Below are 21084 nucleotides of genomic sequence, written 5' to 3'. Positions count from 1 at the left end.
ATCTGGTATTTCAAAAACATTTGATAGGATAAAGTTGAATATCTTGTAAGTTACATTGGAAAAGGAAGATGGCTCAGTGGTTTGCACTGCATGGTGGCTCAGTGGTTAGCACTGCAGCCTTGCAGCGCTGGGGTCCTGGGTTCAAATCCCACCAAGGACAACATCTGCAAGGAGTTTGTATGTTCTCCCCGTGTTTGCGTGGGTTTCCTCCAGGTTCTCCGGTTTCCTCCCACACTTCAAAGACTGATAGGGAATGTAGTGAGTGACAAGAATGATATACGGTGATCCAGTGGTGCACAGAGTTGCTTCTAAGTCCCAATACAATGGGTGAGCATGTGGTCACATCAATAATGGGTTGTGATTTTTGCACTGCTGGACTGGTTGGCATCCCAATCTTGTTTAGCCCTTGCCTTATATGACAGAAAGCCAATTTGGAATAATGAGTGCCATATTTTTTATTTTTCTTGCAGTAAACATACAGAATTCGAGCCAATCCATGGCCATTAGGGTGATCAATACTATGAAGCTTAGCCTCAACCATGTTTTTATTCAGATTATTCTAAAAATCATTTTGTAATCTTGTTTAGAAATCTGGGATGGTCTCCAAGTAGCTCAGGATGAACTGATCCAGGTCCAAATCCAGGGTTATAAAACGGTCAAGTAAGAACTGCAATATACAAGAGGTGAACTTTGGCTGTATCCACAGATGGCATTCACCGGCCACTACTGCCAATAAGCCCAGAACCACATGGCCGATCACGTCAAGGCATTGGATTTACTGCCAATAAGACCAGAACCACATGGCCGATCACATCAAGGCATCACAGCACAATCCTGGTTTCCCAACTCTTGCTTTTCAACAAGAGTTTGAAGGAACATACAAGTGCGCTATTTAGTGCATCCTTACTGGAAATGTGACAGATGGTGCTGCCTACATCTGGGGAAACTGCAAATAGGGCCAAGGGAACACGATGGTCTAACAAAATCTGTGTTCAGAAACTCTAGACCTGTGAGCAAGAGCCCATCGTTAGATCACGGCTATCTGCGCTCGCGCTGTATTTGTGCCATGCAACTTTTCCATCTGGCGTCCCACTTCAATCATGATGAATATGGGTGTGACTGCCATAATTCCCATTCGTGCCAGAATTGGGTTCTAGCCAAAAAAAGGTATTGTTCTCTTTACAACAAAAAAATCCCCAAATATCACTTTGTGCGGGCTTTTCTTTAGGGGATATAGCGGCATACAATATGTTTGATGGCACGGTTAAAACCTGCCCTTCTGCGGTAAAGCACATGTGCAGGCCATATAGCCATACTACGGCTTCCATAGAGGTGCATGTGGCTTCCACAGAACTTGTGTGTACCTCCAATTGCATATGGAGGGAATTATTTACGAAAATCTGCATAAATCAGATATGGTGCATGCTCCACAGGTGACAATAATAAGTAGCAATGCTTCCAAGAGAGAATATCTTCTTACACATGAAGCATGTATGGAGGCTGTACAGACCCAAACTATGGGGTTGCACGGGCTTCATGCACCGGCTACATAACCGTCTAAGAATAACTGGAAAAACAAGTACAAAATGCAGCAAACGACAACGTTAATACGTAAATATTTTATTTCAATGGCAAGAAAACAATACGTAGTTGTGACAAGTGGTATGCCGCCGTCTCCCCGGACGGAAAGCGGAGGCGAACGCAACGTGAGCGCAATGGTGACGAGAGTGAGACAATCACTAACACGACTGCTATAAAAACAGAGGTCACACTCATGTTCTGATACAGAAACCCAGTATTGCGCACACACGGTGGTGAGGACAGAAGGGGGATGGGCGCAGGGTTAGTGAGATTAATCCCCACCATCCAGCACCCCGAGGAACAAAATAAAACAGTTCTAACAGTAAAAAGGTAAAACGTCACAATACGGAATAACGGTGGAGTCCCTGTGTGCTTCATGTCTGCCCGACATCCAGACTTAAAGTGGACCTGTTACCCAACTTGGTGGAGGCAGCCATTTTGTGGGTCGTAATAATCTGAAGTTCATATTTTAACCCCTTTTCACTGCAACTAATTTTGGTATTTGCCTTAAAGTTCTGGCTCTTGGAAGGCCTATAAGTTTTTTGTTTTTTTTCTTGATCAACATAGCCATATTATTTTTTTGCTAGGCGAATTGTTTTGAACGTATAATATTTTTTCTTTGCTATAATATGTTAAGTTGCCATTATAAGGCTTAGAATATTAATAAAAAATTATGGGTCTCAAATAAAAAAAATATATACAAAAAAAAAAGTTTATATGTTGTGTTAGGGCTTGTTTGTTTTTTTGCAGGAGGCGTTGGAGCTTTATTTGGCACCATTTGGCGGTACACATGACATTCTGATCGCTTTTTGATCCATTTGTTGAGGGAAATGAGGTGACTATAAATGGGAAGTCTGGAGGGTTATTTTTTTTTTTTAACGCCATTTAAAGTGTAGGTAAATTCAAGAGATATTTAGCAATTTCAGGTTTTATTTTCAGAATAATAATTTTTTTTTGCATGAAAATTTGTGTATAGAAATTTTTAAGATCTCCCATGAAGATCCTGGGAGAGGACTTGTCCGGCAGTTAGAGGCGGGAGTCAGCAGTATAATACAATACAACCGCCAAACCATCTTGCAAGGAGTGGGCTAAGCTGCTGAGAGAAGTCTGTCGCGGTTACGGCTGCAGCGTAGGGACGACTGCTCATCACTGGGGGGGGGGGCTGCGGTATGAATAAAAATAGTCCATCAATATAAAATCCCAAAAAAGATTCTTTAAGGGGCACATTCATGCATGTGCCGTTGTGAATCTGAACCGAATCTGAATTTGCACATGCGCGGCATACGTTTGCACATGCGCGGCATACGTTTGCACATGCGCGGCATACGTTTGCACATGCGCGGCATACGATCGTACGTGTTGCTGTTTGGCAAGGCTAAAGGAGGACAATGAAAACCTCCATTAAAGGGGGTTTCATTCACTACCCACCTTTAGCCCAGCTTCACAACGGCACATGCTCGGTATACGTTTGATTTTGCGCTCCTGGTCGGCCAGGATCCATTGTACAGGTGCTATACAATTGGTCAAGTGATGTGGTGTGGACTAAGACTGCTGAGACTGGGAGCGAGTACAAGCGTACCCGCTGGGTTGGGCTAATAGACCCCCCAATTTGAAGAAGACCCTCGCCTTGACAGATTCTTGTGGGTAATGGAGATTAGCGCAGCGTGCACTAGGGATTTCATATACATCATTGTCTATAGCAGTCGTGTGATCGGGCCCTTCTTTAAAAATGTCTTCTGCCATTTTGCCCCTTTGTTACTTCTGAACAAAATTTCCCACAAAATGGCTCCCTCAGTTTTTTTGTGGGCAACAAGTTACAGGAATACTACGACATCCCAATTACCCTATAATGTGTAATAAAAGTGACTGTCATATTTTCTCATTAAAAATAGAATACAATATAATATATACTTTTCTTTAATATCCATGAAGATTAGATGTTTCTTAAAATTACATAAAACCATGTTGTTCTAGTGCATCGATCACCATACTGGGCCTGCAGTTGCCCATAGCAACCAATCACATCTCCTCATTAACTATCAATCCTGTACTGGTTAAATGAAAGCTACAATCTGATTGGTTGCTATGGGCAAGTCTCTCCTTGGCGACTGTATTAGTTTTGGGGCCTACAATATGGCAGCAGCACGACTGTGTATATAACAGATCACAGTCAGAAAGTCAAGAGGAAATCAGAACCGTGGCCCATAGTAACCAATCAGAAGATGGCTTTCATTTTCTAGGTTACACTGAACTTGCCACCTTTAGATAGTTGCCACCTAGCGCGCTGCCTAACATCGCCACGTGGCCACGTTCCCTTTCCTAGTCCACATCTCTTCACCGTTCCTCCATGCCTCGCTCGGTCCCATCTCCCAAAAGCGCCAGGGTATAATAAACCTTCCACAACTGTTAGATCCTGGAAAGGTTTGGCTGGAGGTCTCCATAGTTACCAAACTTGATGTTGGCAATTTCGGAAAGTTTTAGCACCACTCCAACACAGGATCACTCCTAAACCCCATTTGTGGATGTGGTTTGTGTAAAACCTGCCTCTTCTCAGCTCAGGACATTCCCAAATTTATCAGTGACAGTCCCAGAAAAACTGAGAATTGTTGCAAAAAAATATAAGTCCTCCACCTTGTCCAGGACAGTTGGCCAGCATGGGTTACACACGAAAAATGGCAAGGTTAAAAGGGGGCATGGTTAATGTAAACCTCAGGTGGGCGTTCCCGCGACAGATGGGACATAAACGAGTGCAGAAATGTTGGTATCTGGTCGGTTGCTATGGGCAACACCACCTCTTTGCTTTGCTACGCCCATATAGCCCTGCACGTTTCTCCACAGTTGTGTCCTCACAGATCCACAGTTGTGTCCTCACAGAAACACGAAATACAAAGTAAAACACAAACCACCATTATAGAAAAAAAAAGAAGCATTTTCTGGCCATGAAATACACAAATGTTGGAGTTGGTTGGTCGTCATGCAACCTGCTTATTACACATTATACATTCACGTTTCGATGCACTTAATTCTGCGCTCCGCCAACATATTGCTTTGAGTTTGTGCACTTTAATGGTAAAGTGCTAAGGACGGAAGTGGAGATCCGAAGAAAAAAGTCGCAATTTTCCGTTTGTATACAGATCCGTATCTGACCCTGGAGATTGAGGGCAACTTGCCCTCGCCCATAAAATATATCTTTGATTGTTGAGCAACAGAGATCGGGGAGAAATAAAGTCAGTGGAGTTGATCGGGATACGGTCGTGTCGCTCGACGGTCAGAGGCTTCGCTCTGATCTCAGTACAAAGTCATGAATTAAAACATTAATAAAAAGAAATAAGTTAAATAAAATAACTAAAATCACACTGAACATGACGACATGGTGAGAGGAAATACACAACACGGCTGCTGCGCCGACAGCCTTATATAGCAAACCCATAAAACCACACGTATCGAAGGCCGCCATTTTCTGAGCCGATGCATGCAATCAGTCACTACAAGGCCGAAGCCACGCTTTGGATGAGTGATCGTCCTTGTGACCGGATCTCCCGACATGAAGAGCTTCAAGATGGCTGGCGTAAGCAAAATGGATAAAATGTATGAACCGGGGGTCGACAGAACGATACCGGCGGGTTACGCTGAACACCAAGCAATGGTTTACACCATGATGACGTTACGATCCAGTGTAAACACTTGAATAACACCCTGGACATAAACGAGTCGCACATTTTATGTACAAAAGAAAAAAAAAAAAAAAAAAAAAATTATATATATATATATATATATATATATATATATATATATATATATATATATATATATATATAAAAAATTCCTACTTCTCCAATTCACAACAAGTCTACTGATACCAGGTCGATAAATAAGATAATATCTGCGGAAAAGGCAGGACTCGCTGTTCTACGACATGTACATATGTATATACAATTCTACACCGCACACGACTAATGTGGATTTAAAAAAACGAAATATAATAAAAAAAAAACAAAAACAGATGCATCTTTACAGAGAAAAAATAATAATCGACGAGAGCCATCGAATGAGAGGTGAACGTCAAAAACGCATGTAAACTAGCCCCGGCTGCGGAGACCATATGTGCAAGATCAGGGCAGTCCTTGTGCCCTAGGGGATCCGAGAGAAATCTTCAGAAATGACCAGGAGGACAGCGCTGCCTACGGGCCCAAAATGGCCGGACACAAGGGAATCCAAAAATACAGCTACAGCGGGGGCTAAGCACAGTGAGCAGGTCGCTAGAGGAGGAAGTTTCTACCATGGAAGCATATTGCAAATGGGAAGGAATTATTTAGGTTAGAGCCATAGTCTCTGCAGGTCGTCCACAGCTTGCGGGGTCAGGTGAGCGCCCCCATAACGGATAAGGGCTCCGGTACATGTCAGGAGCAAAAAGCTAGTGGTTCCAGCAAGTGTCGAGTCCACCTGGCGGGGCTTCCAGATGTACAATAAGGCTTCCTGTAAGTTAGATGGGGGGATGAGAAAGGTGCAGGTTTTCCCCCCAGAACAGGGGATAAGGAAGTTTAGGATTTTTTTTTTTTTAAAAAAAAGGAGCAAATAAAAGTTTTTGTGGGGAAGAGTCCTCCTGTTACACGGCCGTTTCCTGATCCTCTCTCTGGATCATCTGATAGTGCTGCCTGTTCTCCAGGTATGCAGCAAGCTCCGAGTCCTTTGCCTTCTCGGCCCGATTTTTTGGAGTGTCTCCCTGAAATACAGATAGAAATTTTATATATTTATTTTTACTGCAGCGCTGTACACAGATTGTCATTAGTCACATCTCTGCCTGACCTGGTTTGCAAGGAAATAAAGGGCATGCCTCATGTTTGAGAAGAGACTTTCGCCCGCTCATCTCCGGCACTAGGAGTAACACAATGGGGTGGATTTATTAAAGCTTTTAGATGGTGCAAACTTAGCGGCAAAATGGATCATCCTGTTTGGTAAATTTGGCACATGTATAGACTGTCTGGACTAAAATGTTATCATCTGTTAGTTGGCTTACTTTGGTCCACTAGGTTTCGCCAAATTGTGGTGCGATTTCGGTGCTTGGGATCTCAATTTAGGCCAATTCCTTTCTCTGCCCACTTTCTGGTAGGCCATGCTCCCTAGTGACAATGTCTAAAACAAAATAAGGCATGGCAGACATTTTTCTGGCACAAATTGAGACAGATTTGTGGCCCATGTAGCTTAAAATATCAGATCCTCTGTATCAAGGTTTGCCTGGAGCATCAATTTTAGGTCATGTTCACATGGGTCATCCATATTTTCTGGACAGGAATTTGTGAATGAGATTTTATTATATTTCATCTACTTGCAGAGGAGAAAATACACAAGTTAAAAAGAGCGGTCCTGTAGATTTGACTCCTCAATTTAGGTTGCGGATTTGCCTCTGCCTCATCGGAGGAGCGCAGGGACCCCGACAGCTATAGATCGGCATTTACAAGTTCTCAAACAAAGATCTTGCAAGTGTTGCACTCCTGCCCAAGAAACTGGCCACTTCTGATACACTGCAGCAGTGGTCGGTAAACATAAGCAAGAAAGTATAGAAAGTAGTCCTCTCCATTAACAACAGAGGATTTTTTTTTTAAAAGAGGTAAATTGCAAAGTTGCTTGCTTTTTTGAAGGACCTTGCAAGTTTACTAATTTATGATGTTGAGAAAACCCCTTTAAGCAGCATTTCTCCATCTTATCACCTTCATGTAATACTGCAGAGCCTAGACACATTCAGGAGCTCCCCTCTTAGTTCTGGCCGCTGATCTGTCCTGTTTGCCCTCATTATTCAGAAAAAACAATGAGTAATCCCATTCCCAGAAATAGGGAAAACTCGCAGGAAGACCTGAAAGTGCTGGAGATATGGTGTCTATGTGTGGACCACTAATAGCTGATCTCCGCAGTACTATGGACATTACAGGGTTAATCCGAGGTTGGTGGAGGGGACAATTGGGGTAAGCTTTATTTGTCTTTGAAGGAAAAGTTTTTTGAGTGGGGATATAACATAAAAACTTAACCTTACTACTGCAGAATGGATCTAAAATTCTGTTCTAATTCACTTATTAATTTCACTCTCTTTAATGGTCAGACACTATTTTTTTATACAGACCCCCTGCATAGACATATAGCTGAAATTCTGCTCTTACTGTCTCCACGCACTCACCACTAGAGGGAGCTCCCTGCATACAAGTTTACGCTTTAAACTCAATGATAGCACAGTATGCAGGGAGCTCCCTCTAGTGGTGGCTGCAAATTTACAGTATGGTATTGCCTAGATATGAGTAGTGAGAAGCAATGTTAGCACTTTAAAGGGATCCCTAAAAATCTAACCCTAATTTGTAGGTGCTTACTGTACTTCTAGATGGTTTCTTAAACCCAAGCGGCATTGACACGTGTGCGATTATAGAGAAGAACATCGCTTTAATTTTCCAATCGAAGAACATCAGCAACAAATAACTGGACTCTGAACATTGATCAGGTTTCTGGATATCTGTAATGCTGCCATAACTTTTTAATAACTTTCTATTTCACAAAATGTTAAAGGAGAGTTCTTCTTTTAGGCGATGCAAAATTTAAGTGCTGGTCCTTGCATCAAGTATAAAGGGTCCAGGGTTGAGGCAATGCGAACCCAACGCTGCCACAAGATAATAATAATAATAATTATTAAATATAGATATTAAAGTAACGCAGTGCAGATCAGGTCTCACTGACCCATCATTACAGGAGCCGGCGCAGTACCAGCCGGTGGAAGGAATGCACATTAATACCTGCAGCTGCAGGGCAGGGGGGCAATGTGAGCGGGAGGGGGCTGCGAGGCTGCCGGCAGCTGTCTGGCATTCTTCTGCTTCTGTCTTATCCCCTATGCTAACAGTTCCCCGCTCTTCTATGGCCCCCTCCTCATCAGCTTTACACCCTCCGCCATTCCTGCCAGGCACCTCTGTATTTCCAGCTGTCTGGGGGGGGGGGGGGGCAAGGACGGAAGGGTAGGGGGGCAGGGGATTTAAGGCAGAGGGGTACAGCTGAACTTATAATAACCAGGCGCCCGTATGCGTTTCCGAGCACCTGTATTTCACGGGGTCCGTAGTACTTCGGATAAGTAAACCTGATTTAGTCACACTAATTTGGTGCAAAAAAGGATTCAAAAATATATCAAAGAATAAAAAAAAAAAAGGAATTAAAAATACACGGTGAGACGTGTCACCGGCACCTATCATCAGCGGTTAGGTTCACGGCCCCCAGCTGCACCGGTCTGATTATTCAATTCTGTTATCCAGAACGGAGGGGCTGGAATAGAAAAAAAACCATCTGTCCCTGGAGGACCCAGCATGTTCATGCACTACATTTATATCAACTGACTTGGAGGTATTATTTTCTTCACCTGTGGGGGGCGCTGCAGGAGAATTAAGCACTTGCTGCTGGGTTCCCCCCACATATCATAGCTGATTGTTGGGGATTGCAGTGGCAGGAAAGCATTCTGCTTTCATTCTAACAATGAGGTGGAAAACCCCTTTAACACTATATTGAGCGATACCTTAAAGGGGTAGTCCCACTTAGTACACGTAAGGCATTTCCACAAGGTATGAGAAATGTGGAATTAGGATCCGGATCTGTTTCCAGAAAATGGCGCTGTCACGCGCAGCAATTAGTGGAGAGGTGGAAGAGTTTTAATAAAAATTGCCAAAACACGCAATTTTTGGATCTCCCATATAAATGAATAGAGATCGTTATTCCCATTCTTAAAAGAGCTGCGGTCCTAGATCCGCATTGTGGATATGCAACTAATGAACGGAACTAAGTAGGAATACGCCTTTAAAAGACTTAAAAGGAATAAAATCAAAATAAATATATATATAAAAAAAAATAAGTCAACTGAGAAACCAGGAAAAGCTATGGGAATATCGTCACCAATAAAGAATACACAATATATATTTTTTTATTATTATTCTGTTCTCCAACCCCAAAAATTCCACAGTAAGGCCACACCTGTAGATCGGTTTTCATGAGTGATGCCCCGGCCTCCACGATGTAATGACAGATAGTGCGCTGACGTAGAGACGCCGCGAGGTGCAGACCCGTCTCCCCGCTGAAAGACAAGAAAAGGAGATAAAAAGTGGAGTCAGAACTTTAATCCTCTGGCTTGCAGTACCTGATCAGTCATCCTGGGGGAATCTGTATATTACTTTATAAATCTTTGGCGTCTGAAGATTTAAAGGGCATTTCAGAATATATAAACGATCACATTTACGCCAGGACCCCCACCAATCGTCGGATTGAGGGTCTTCAGTTCTCTTCTGGTGGCACGGCAGGAGTTTAGGGTGGTAGCCGATCACACGAGACTGGCGGTGGTGATGGCCAAGTGATATCAATCAGGGTCAGATCACCCGGATCGGGGGACTTAGGTAAAAATGATCATTTAGCAGATAGTCCTTGTGGTCTGGATACCATTTATAGGGGAACTTATCACCAGGACACGTCCCGCCATCGAACTCCCGGCCTCTATTGTGCCGGTCAGTGTCTAGCAGGAGATAAGCAGTTTCTAGATTTCTATTTGGTTCCTTTAAATAACTTTAGCAAACTTCTTTTACTTAATGGGTACGTAAAATCTTATGAGGAGGGCGTGCACCACTTCCTTCAGGCAGCCATTCACTTCCACTTAAAATGATGGAAAACCTACAAGCGACCCTACTGAGGTCCATTGTTCCTGGTCATCAGCCATTTTCCACCGCAAGGGGCTGACTGTAAGGTTTTTCTGAGTCACTGGTAATTGAGAATGTTGTCTGCCCTGCGATCACTACTGACTCTTTGCCAGTTTATCTCATATTTAAAAACAAGTTGTCCACTCATAAAAACATGGCAGCTTTCTAAAAACAGCGCCACCCATGTCTACAGGTTGTGTGTGGTATTGCAGACACAACCTGTAGACCAGTATTATTTTTGTATAAAAAGGGCAGCCATGTTTTTCTAATCCTGGACAATGCCTTTAAATAGTGAATGCTCGATGTCAGCTCTACTCCAAATCCTCCAAAATGGGGGCTCAGGATGCCATTCTAGTAACAAGGGGGTGCCATTGACTAATTAATATTAATGACAAATATGTCTCTAACATGACTCATCCATTTGTTGAGGGATAAGTCTTAGTCGTGGGATAACCCCCTTTAAATGTAAGAGTTGCGAGACACTCATGATTTTTCCCAGAAATCCTTTTACACCTAACTTTAGAGGGTTATTCCCAAAATCAGGGCACGCAGCAAGAAGAAGTATAATTAAAACCTTTTATTAGATATATGTTAAAATAACACCAATATGAGCAAGACAATAAAGTGCTCAAAGTGCCAGTGCACAAAGTGCCAGTGCTAATAAAAAAAAATTCACAATCTCACCCAAAGAGATGACTCCAATCGGGTCCTCAGCATGGAAACGGGCATACCATAGCACGCAGGATACAAAAAATGTGTACCTTACCTACCCTGTCGTGCCCTGTATGTCTCCTGCTCTAACAAGAGCAGTGCCCAAATATAGACTAAATACCCATCAGGGGAGTGTACTTGGGAATATGAGGACACCATTTTCTTTATTAGCACTGGCACTTTATTGTCTTGTTTTCATTGGTATTATTTTAACATATATCTAATAAAAGTTAGGTTTTAATTATACTTCTTGCTGCATGCACTAGACTAATTGAGTATAATCTGTTCATCCCGACTGAAGAACAGTGGGCTGACTTAATTATTCCCAAAATCACAAGTTATCTCCTATCCAAAACAGTTGAACCACAAACTAATAGCAAGTTATCTAAAGAGGATTACTTGTGATTTTAGGAATAACCCTGTAATAAAAAGTTCCATGTTGGATTATTTAGGAACTATAGAAGGTCATGAGTAACTTTTTGAAGTTTCCTACACACTCCATGAGACTTTGTGCTGGCCCTGGCCTAGAAGGAATATCCTCTGCCCGTTGCGGCTGTGTCCGTCCTATAGTTTGCAGGCGGGGGCTTATTACCGGAGGGAGATGCGGCGTCAGCGAGGCCTCAGCGGAGGCCACTTTTTGGCCTTTTTTATCAGTAACATTCCTCTTCCAAGTCATTTTTTACATTAATGCCTCTTTATGACTCAGCGCCTCGGCCACATAATGAATCTTGGCAGGCCTTCGCTTGTAAACTTACTTCTTCAGCTCTGCAACATCCAGGATTTCAGATGGAGCTGGACAAGGGAGGAGAGGAAAAAAGACATATGTTATTATGGCAGAAGACAACTGTGAAAGGCCTAAGGCTACGCAGATCATATCTGCATGTGACAGGGGCTTTAAAGGGGGTGTCCAATCAGGACGGCCCCTGCCTATATAGCCTATGGACATCTTAGAGGAGGGTCCTGTGCTCAGGAGCCCCCTGGCCGTCCATATATTACTTGGAAAGCCATTCATTAGACGGGTCGATCGGTAATGCTACATTCCATTCATCTGGCTGACAGAGGATTGACCTGACGAAATCAGCCAAGTGTCGGGGGGGGGGGGGGGGGGTCTCATAAGCTCCAGCAGAAATAGGGAGTTATATAGAAAGCTAATCCTTAAAGAGCTTGTCCACATTTTATCTTGTGGATTTCAGCAGAATCCGTCCCATGGATCGGTTGATCGTTGCAGTTTTCCTCTGAGAGTGTATGTATTCTTCACAAGAGCACACGTTTCCTTCTGAGAGTGCATGTATTCTTCACCAGGGAACGAGTTTCCTTCTGAGAGTGTATGTATTCTTCACCAGGGAACGAGTTTCCTTCTGAGAGTGTATGTATTCTTCACCAGGGCACGAGTTTCCTTCTGAGAGTGTATGTATTCTTCACCAGGGAACGAGTTTCCTTCTGAGAGTGTATGTATTCTTCACCAGGGCACGAGTTTTCTTCCGAGAGTGCATGTATTCTTCACCAGGGCACGAGTTTCCTTCCGAGAGTGCATGTATTCTTCACCAGGGCACGAGTTTCCTTCTGAGAGTGCATGTATTCTTCACCAGGGCACGAGTTTCCTTCTGAGAGTGCATGTATTCTTCACCAGGGCACGAGTTTCCTTCAGAGAGTGTATGTATTCTTCATCAGGGCACGAGTTTCCTTCTGAGAGTGCATGTATTCTTCACCAGGGCACGAGTTTCCTTCTGAGAGTGTATGTATTCTTCACCAGGGCACAAGTTTCCTTCTGAGAGTGTATGTATTCTTCACCAGGGCACGAGTTTCCTTCTGAGAGTGCATGTATTCTTCACCAGGGCACAAGTTTCCTTCTGAGAGTGCATGTATTCTTCACCAGGGCACGAGTTTACTTCTGAGAGTGTATGTATTCTTCACCAGGGCACGAGTTTACTTCTGAGAGTGTATGTATTCTTCACCAGGGCACGAGTTTCCTTCTGAGAGTGCATGTATTCTTCACTAGGGCACAAGTTTCCTTCTGAGAGTGCATGTATTCTTCACCAGGGCACGAGTTTACTTCTGAGAGTGTATGTATTCTTCACCAGGGCACGAGTTTACTTCTGAGAGTGCATGTATTCTTCACCAGGGCACGAGTTTCCTTCTGAGAGTGCATGTATTCTTCACCAGGGCACGAGTTTACTTCTGAGAGTGCATGTATTCTTCACCAGGGCACGAGTTTCCTTCTGAGAGTGCATGTATTCTTCACCAGGGCACGAGTTCCCTTCTGAGAGTGTATGTATTCTTCACAAGGGCACAGGGATACACTTCGGCAATGGCTTAAAGTAAGGTGGTCACAGGAGGGTGGGACTTTGGAAAGAGTGGGCTGCGCAATGCTGGGTCTATATCTCCCATAGAAGTGGATGAAAGCGACAGAAACAGTGTAGGACGGCAAGTCCCGACCGCCTGTGACCGATGCATAAATGGCCGAGATGGAAATATCCCATTAATGATCATGACACTCACCATTGTCAATAATATATTTGACAATCTCTTTGCTCCCAGCATTTACTGCGTGATGTAACAGCGTGCAGCCACCAAAGTCCTTCTGAGCCAGGTTACCACCAGCGCGGTGTGCATCTCTGAACTGAAATAAATAAGAAAAAAAATGGACTAGAAAGCGCCAGCAGGTCATGTCCACATCAAGGTACAGGCCTGAAACACAAACGCCAATCCCTTTACATTTACTCTCCAGACACGGGGAAAATAACCTCTCTCACCTTTGGTGTCACATTAACCTCTAAGAGCCACATTCAAAGGAATCTCAGAAGCCCTCGATGTGTCCTAGCAATGATTATAATGAGCAGGGTGTCCTTATAAAGGGGGGCACTTGGTGCATTATTACTCTTTAACAATCCCCCTCGAAGAAACAAAGTCTTCTCCTTCTAGTGTCCATGCGCAGGTGGAGCGATGCCGGGACGCTGCGGTCCTATGCATGTTACCCCCCCCCCATCCTATAGGGGGCAGGCTCGCTGCTCTCGCACAGAGTAACCGTTTTGGTGTTCTCTGGAAAATGTGGCCCATGGACTAAAAAAAATGGCTGTGCCCCCCTGGTCTAGATATTACCCTGTAATTTACACAACCCTTCTTTTACAATCCTCCACGTACCTTTCCAGGGTCATCATTTTTTGCAGATTCCAATAAAGTTTCATCTAGCAAAAAAAAATAAAAAGTATTAAAAAACACAAAAACTACATATATTTGTCATTTGATAAGCGGATGTGAGATTACACTCACCTGGGTTAGAATCCGAGAAGCCATTTCCATTCCTAAAAACAAAAATACATTTCTATTATAAATGCATCGTGATCATAGCACGGGGGGCAACCTTGGGCACTCCGGCTGTCGTGAAACTACAACTCCCAGCATGCACTGACAGCTGCAGGACTCTGCACAAATGGCTGCCCACCTAATCACACTGCTTCTTATCCTCACATAGTGGTTCATGGCGGAAGGTTCTCATGGTTTCCCAATAATCGGGGGGTGTGATGTTCTAGTATGTCAGCAAAATACTGTACGTGACTTACGTGACAGAGCTGCGTACAAGAAAGGGGAGACTTTCCTGTAAATTCAAGAACATTTTAACGACTGACAGTCCCATTCTCCTCCATATAGCCCGGGAGAGATGCTCTGCAGGCGCCCCGAGAGGTTTATGGCTCGCTGGTGTAATGGATCCGATGGACGCTTTGTGTGGTTTCTACATTTTTATTAAGGCCAGATGTTCCCTTCGTATGTCCGTACATACGACCGATCCCACGTGTGCGCGCAGCTGGTATTACAGGCCACAATCCTCATGTAAAATGGCTGAGGCGATCAGGTCCGACTGCTGGATCATCGGGCGATCTTACACGGACACATGAACATTCAGCTGAACACTTCAGCGGGGGGCTACGTGACCACTTTAGCTGTAACACCTGTCATATGACCAAAGTTAGCCAGGTGTCGCTGCTACATCACAACAGAGCGACACCTAGCAAACTCTGGTCGCACAACGAGTGTCGCGGCCAAAGCCGCCATGTAGCCCCAGCCGAAGTGTTTTCTATGGCAAGAGGAGAGTAAGCTGCTGCCAGACACTGTTGGCAGCTGCTCATCTTCAGGGAGATTAAAAGATTATCAAGTTTGGAAATACCCCCCATCCTGGGGTATTTATACAGTGAACTTTACATTCTTTGGGGCTGTCCCCCTAAATTCTGCCATTGAGGAATCTACAGACCCCACTGATACATAATGGGGAATGACAAATACATTTACTGCCTATCCAGAGGGTAGGAGATAAATGTGTGATTGCTGGGGGGGTACAAATGTTGGGACCCCCATTGATCCCATGGATAGGAGTCTCCAAACTTCACTGTGTGAGTGGAGCGGTAGTGACCACTGCCCCATTAACTTTTATTATAAGAGAGAGCCGTTCCACCAGGTCCCACAAAGGTTAATGATATGGTGGTGACACATGCTCACTACCGCTCTATACACTTAGAGAGCTTTTGGACCCCTGTTTTCAGGATAGGTGGGGGTCCCAGTAGTTGGACCCCCAACAATCACATATTTATCACCTATCCAGAGGATGGAGACAGAGTTTTCATGGAGACAGATATAAGTACTGAAAAAAACAATTCTTTATTGGCTTCTTGGACCGCTGCTGACAACCTGTTTGTCTGACATTAAAGCACCTAGAAAGTTGTCAGCTAAGAGGCTGAAGTATGCCAAATGTACCAACCTCCTCTGTGAACCTCATCCTGTCCCCCGCCATCCCTGGCTCTGCAAAAATGGAGTCACACCGGGCCGGCTAATTAGAAAAGGGGGTGGGGATGCGTCAGGCAGCAGGAGGTCCGCAGGGCTCTGGGCTTTTGGCCATGGACTATCAATGCGACTGCTCTACCAGGGTCCTGCAAATCTTTTTGCTTGACTATATCCCATTTTTTGTGGAAATATATATTAGTTCCAGAATGAAGCATTGATGAATGCTCTGTGCACTGACCTTATTCTTTCTCTCAGTCCTTGGCAGGTAAAACAAAAACTTTTTTTAGTGTTAGAAGCCCCGTCCGCTGCACTGAGCCCAATCCTGTAAAACTTGGTTTACTAATGATTTTTACTAGGATTTACATTTTAGGATTTGTGCAGAGATGTACATAAGGCCGAGCAGCAGGAGGAGGAGGAGATGCAGATGATCGTGGGAAAATTTTAGGGGGAAGTAACGATAACACCCCGTCCATTATCTGCACGGTTACGCCTGGCCTGAAGGTTAGGTATACGTCTGCACTCCTTGTCATTTTAACCTTTGTTCCCACCTTAAATCTGCAGTATAAATCAGTCAATCCTTCTGCTGTCCGGATGACAAAAATATGTTCTTGTGCGGCCGCTCATTGCAAAGATTCAGGGAATAATTACACGTGGCGGAAACAATCTGGTGTGGATTGTGGCTCTGATTTGTTGTGGATTTTACACTACGAATAGCAAAGAGTGAAATCCGCAGCATGTAGAAGAGATATTAGCAGGCAGATGGCGGTCAGCGACAAACCCAACAAAACAGAAAGTTATAAGTTGCCACTTGACATACTTTGGATAGTTAGCGCCAACCCGATTGAGCCACAACACACCTATGTCCAGACGACACATCCATTTTGGTCAAGGAGCCATCGCTACTCGTCCTTCCCCGGCGAGCAGATCCTTGCGGATGATCAGAAGAAGCAGGGGAGTCCAGTGGAGAGGATGGTGGTTGTAGTGGAAACTGGAAATGTTGGCTAGTTGTTGAGTTTGCGGAGTGGTCCTTGGAGTCCGGCATTGCGGGGGAAGTGCCCACGGACTGTGTAATGATCAGCTCCGGGTCCAGGACGTAGAGCTCGTCCTGGCAGATTTCCAGCACATAGTTCAAGTGTTCCTATAAAAGACGCACAAAGACGTAGCAGAGTAGCACAAAAAAACACGGACACAGATCTTTCTAGGTGCGGTGTATCAGGCCCTTCACCGAGAAAAAGTCATTTAGCTGCTGATGGAAAATAAATCAGAAGTAACGTCTGCCAAGTGCATTTTAGTGGATGGAAGATAAAGAACACTGGCAAGTTTTTTTTCTGGGACTTTAATATTGGTGACCTTCTAGCAGGATAGGTCAATATCAGATACCAGGTATCCCCACCGATCAGCCGATTAAAGGTGACGTGTCCCACCCAAACTGACACAGCTCCGTACACGGTGTAACGGCAGTGCAGTACCGCTCACAGACACTTTGCAATGGATCAGTGGAGATGCCGGTGTCTGATCCCCATTGATCTGACCTACCCTAAAGCCCCCATACATGCCCAATAGCTGTCGGCCGAATAAAGGTTTGGCGGTTCATTCGGCCGCCATGTATCTCTCCCGTGCACAGAAGCCCCCCTGGTTTTTTTTTTGGGTCTGGGAGAACAAAAGAATCTGTATCCCGAAATCGGACATGCCGTATCCTTAACTCCTCCGACAATCAATTGTCCAGGGATCCCCGTATACAACAGGCTCTCGGCCGAACCTGTCGCTATCGGCGGTTGTGGCCGCCATTAGTCTAATGTTTATGGGGGGGCTTTAGGGTACATCACCAATATTAAGCCCCAGAAGAACTTTTCAGTGTTCTTTACTTTCAATTTACTTAAAAGGCTTTTGTGTTACTTTTTATATATTGTTTTTCTTTTTGGCATGGGGAAAATCAACTTCTCTCCGTGACGGGGCAGATCCACAACAGAAAATATGAAAAAATAAAAAAAGACGTCGTATCTTTTCCTTGTCCTGAAGCCTAAGGCCGCCCTACTGACATCGGTCCTGTGGATTGTACCATCTCCAAATTACCTGCGCGCGGTCGATCCTATAGAAGCGATCAGCGGTGGTGGCTGGCGGAAGGAACGAGATACACTGGATTACTTTACAGTATTAAAAAAAAAAAGGCACAAAACACATGGAAATACATCTGTATGTATAGGTAAACTATGACGTGTAATCTGCATCACTTATCTATGAGGAATTAAAAGTCTGTAGCTTTCTGCAGAGCTGCATTCACAATTCTGTTTGCTGCCCATGGAATCCAGTCAGCAAGCTTAATGCAGCTGATCCTATAGGTCCCATACACATTAGATGAAGGTTGGACGATCTCAGCGGGGTCAGCCAATCATCTGATGATGTTGGGGTGTGTTTCAATAGAGCGTCCTATCCTTTATTCTCAGCCGCCGATGGAGTCTGGCAGCGGCTTTCTCCCCGTTCCCCCACTCCCTCGGCGTTGTCTTGTGTGTATGGGCACCTATATTTCCTCTTATGTCAGATATAAAGACTACATTCCCCATAATGCAAATCTCCAGGGCAAGATCTGTGCACACACCGAGCCGGCAGGGAATGCTGTGAGCTTTCAGCTCTGTCGTTCGCAGAATTGTGAATACAGCTCTGAAGTATACTAATCCTGATTTACAACCTATATTAAAGTTACAAGCTATGCACCTCATTTTTTTTATTATTATTACTGAGATGTATGTATTTTTGGCAAAAAAAAACAAAACTGCTGCTGGTACCATAAACCACATAATGATATTCCTAGACAAATCCGCCAGAGAGCGTCTGACACAGCGCCCCCCGATGGATCCTCATCTAATCTCTGTTCTGAACTGACAAATTAATAAATCCCAATTGAAGAAATTAATTTTAGCCAAATATAAAAGGCAACAAAAAGTGACCCCAGAGGAGCGTGTAGGTGATGTTAGCGCAGCGTCTGTGTGCGATACGGTGATGTACGCGCCACTCACAATCCAAGAAGCACCACTTCGGAGAGAGTTTCTGTGAGGACACGGTCTGAGGTCGGCTCGTTCCATCCTCCTGAAGGATCAAAACAAATCTTTAGTGTTTCAGCACCGATACGACGAGCGGCTTTCTCTATCGGGCGGTCACCGGTCCCGAGACGATGCCAACAAAAAAAAAGGCTGGATTGGTACGATGACCATAGACTGGGAATTGGACAGACGGACACACAGACAGAGCAATATCAGCGGAAGCATCTTGTAATGGGACTATCCAGGAATTATATAGGGATCCTATATCAGATCGGTGGGGATCCGACACCTGACCACCCAAACGATCAGCGGCGGCAAGTAAAGAGCGCCATTCACCGAGTAGTGGCTGTTCTTGGTACTGCAACTCAGATCCCATTCACTTTAGTAGGAACTGAGCCGCAGAACTGAGAGCAGCCACTACACTGTGTACGGAGCTGCACTCTTCCAGCTCTGCACAATACGTACATCAGGAAGCTACAAACAGTCGATTAGGAGAGGACTGAGTGTTGGACATCCACTGATCCACATAGAAGTTCTGGAGTTGTGTAAGGTCTGGTATTGCAAGAGAGCAGGGTTGGATGCAATACCATACAAAACCTAGCACAAGAGTGGCGTCATAGAAAATAAACGCAGACCGCCTTTCCCAGCACCAAGAAGAATTATGAATGCAGCTCTGGGCTCTACGATAAACTGTCTTTGAAGATCTGATATGAGATGGAAATGTTTTATATCTTAAGTACAAGCGAATAATGATCATATCCTTTAAGAATAAGAAAAGTCCAAGTACTAGGGGGCGAAATAAGAGCATGCAGACACAGCACGACCCACGTCAAGTCACATATCACACACGACACGTATACACAATGCACGAGATGGCACATGGCGTCCAGCTCCACACACCTTCAGGTCGAGACGCTGCAAGATTGTGGGGTACTCGGGAAAGTCCTGGGAACACAAAGTGATGTCGCCTTAACCCTCGGAGTCCGGGCAGGACAACCTGCAGCAATCTTATGAAGTTACAGGCGCTCCGTCACCGTTTACGTCGGCTTTTAGATGATCGAGTACAGATGTAGCAGAGCTGAATTCGCCTATTTGGGTGCCTGGTGTCAGCGCCTTGTTTTTTTTGGGGGGGGGGTTTTATTTGCACAATGCAAAATTTCGGCAACGTGTGAAACTCAACTCTGCTACATCGGTGCATACAGCGGCAACTCTGCTACATCGGTGCATACAGCAGCAACTCTGCTACATCGGTGCATACAGCAGCAACTCTGCTACATCGGTGCATACAGCAGCAACTCAGCTACATCGGTGCATACAGCAGCAACTCAGCTACATCGGTGCATACAGCAGCAACTCAGCTACATCGGTGCATACAGCAGCAACTCAGCTACATCGGTGCATACAGCAGCAACTCAGCTACATCGGTGCATACAGCAGCAACTCAGCTACATCGGTGCATACAGCAGCAACTCAGCTACATCGGTGCATACAGCAGCAACTCAGCTACATCGGTGCATACAGCAGCAACTCAGCTACATCGGTGCATACAGCAGCAACTCAGCTACATCGGTGCATACAGCAGCAACTCAGCTACATCGGTGCATACAGCAGCAACTGTGCTACATCGGTGCATACAGCAGCAACTGTGCTACATCGGTGCATACAGCAGCAACTGTGCTACATCGGTGCATACAGCAGCAACTCAGCTACATCGGTGCATACAGCAGCAACTCAGCTACATCGGTGCATACAGCAGCAACTCAGCTACATCGGTGCATACAGCAGCAACTCAGCTACATCGGTGCATACAGCAGCAACTCAGCTACATCGGTGCATACAGCAGCAACTCAGCTACATCGGTGCATACAGCAGCAACTCAGCTACATCGGTGCATACAGCAGCAACTCAGCTACATCGGTGCATACAGCAGCAACTCAGCTACATCGGTGCATACAGCAGCAACTCAGCTACATCGGTGCATACAGCAGCAACTCAGCTACATCGGTGCATACAGCAGCAACTCAGCTACATCGGTGCATACAGCAGCAACTCTGCTACATCGGTGCATACAGCAGCAACTCTGCTACATCGGTGCATACAGCAGCAACTCTGCTACATCGGTGCATACAGCAGCAACTCTGCTACATCGGTGCATACAGCAGCAACTCTGCTACATCGGTGCATACAGCAGCAACTCTGCTACATCGGTGCATACAGCAGCAACTCTGCTACATCGGTGCATACAGCAGCAACTCTGCTACATCGGTGCATACAGCAGC

General features: G+C 44.8%; 1 protein-coding gene across 1 annotated transcript in view; it reads right to left on the bottom strand.

Moving 5' to 3' along the window:
• Positions 1 to 1604: 1604 nt before the first annotated feature.
• Positions 1605 to 21084, bottom strand: part of DGKZ (diacylglycerol kinase zeta) — a 115659-nt gene continuing 96179 nt past the window's right edge. Inside the window, exons 24-33 of the mRNA XM_073658862.1 lie at positions 19706 to 19750; positions 18782 to 18851; positions 17841 to 17881; positions 16625 to 16905; positions 14265 to 14296; positions 14136 to 14179; positions 13494 to 13614; positions 11750 to 11786; positions 9571 to 9670; positions 1605 to 6304 (exon numbers count right to left, since the gene is read on the bottom strand). Coding sequence (XP_073514963.1) covers positions 6188 to 6304; positions 9571 to 9670; positions 11750 to 11786; positions 13494 to 13614; positions 14136 to 14179; positions 14265 to 14296; positions 16625 to 16905; positions 17841 to 17881; positions 18782 to 18851; positions 19706 to 19750 — 888 coding nt within the window. The 3' untranslated portion in view covers positions 1605 to 6187. The remainder of the gene's footprint in view (positions 6305 to 9570; positions 9671 to 11749; positions 11787 to 13493; positions 13615 to 14135; positions 14180 to 14264; positions 14297 to 16624; positions 16906 to 17840; positions 17882 to 18781; positions 18852 to 19705; positions 19751 to 21084) is intronic.

This window comes from Phyllobates terribilis, unplaced genomic scaffold (genome assembly GCF_046119375.1).
Source record: "Phyllobates terribilis strain yellow unplaced genomic scaffold, ASM4611937v1 Scaffold_13__5_contigs__length_258822181, whole genome shotgun sequence".
Classification (NCBI taxonomy): domain Eukaryota; kingdom Metazoa; phylum Chordata; class Amphibia; order Anura; family Dendrobatidae; genus Phyllobates; species Phyllobates terribilis.
This window is presented reverse-complemented; position numbering and strand designations above follow the sequence as displayed.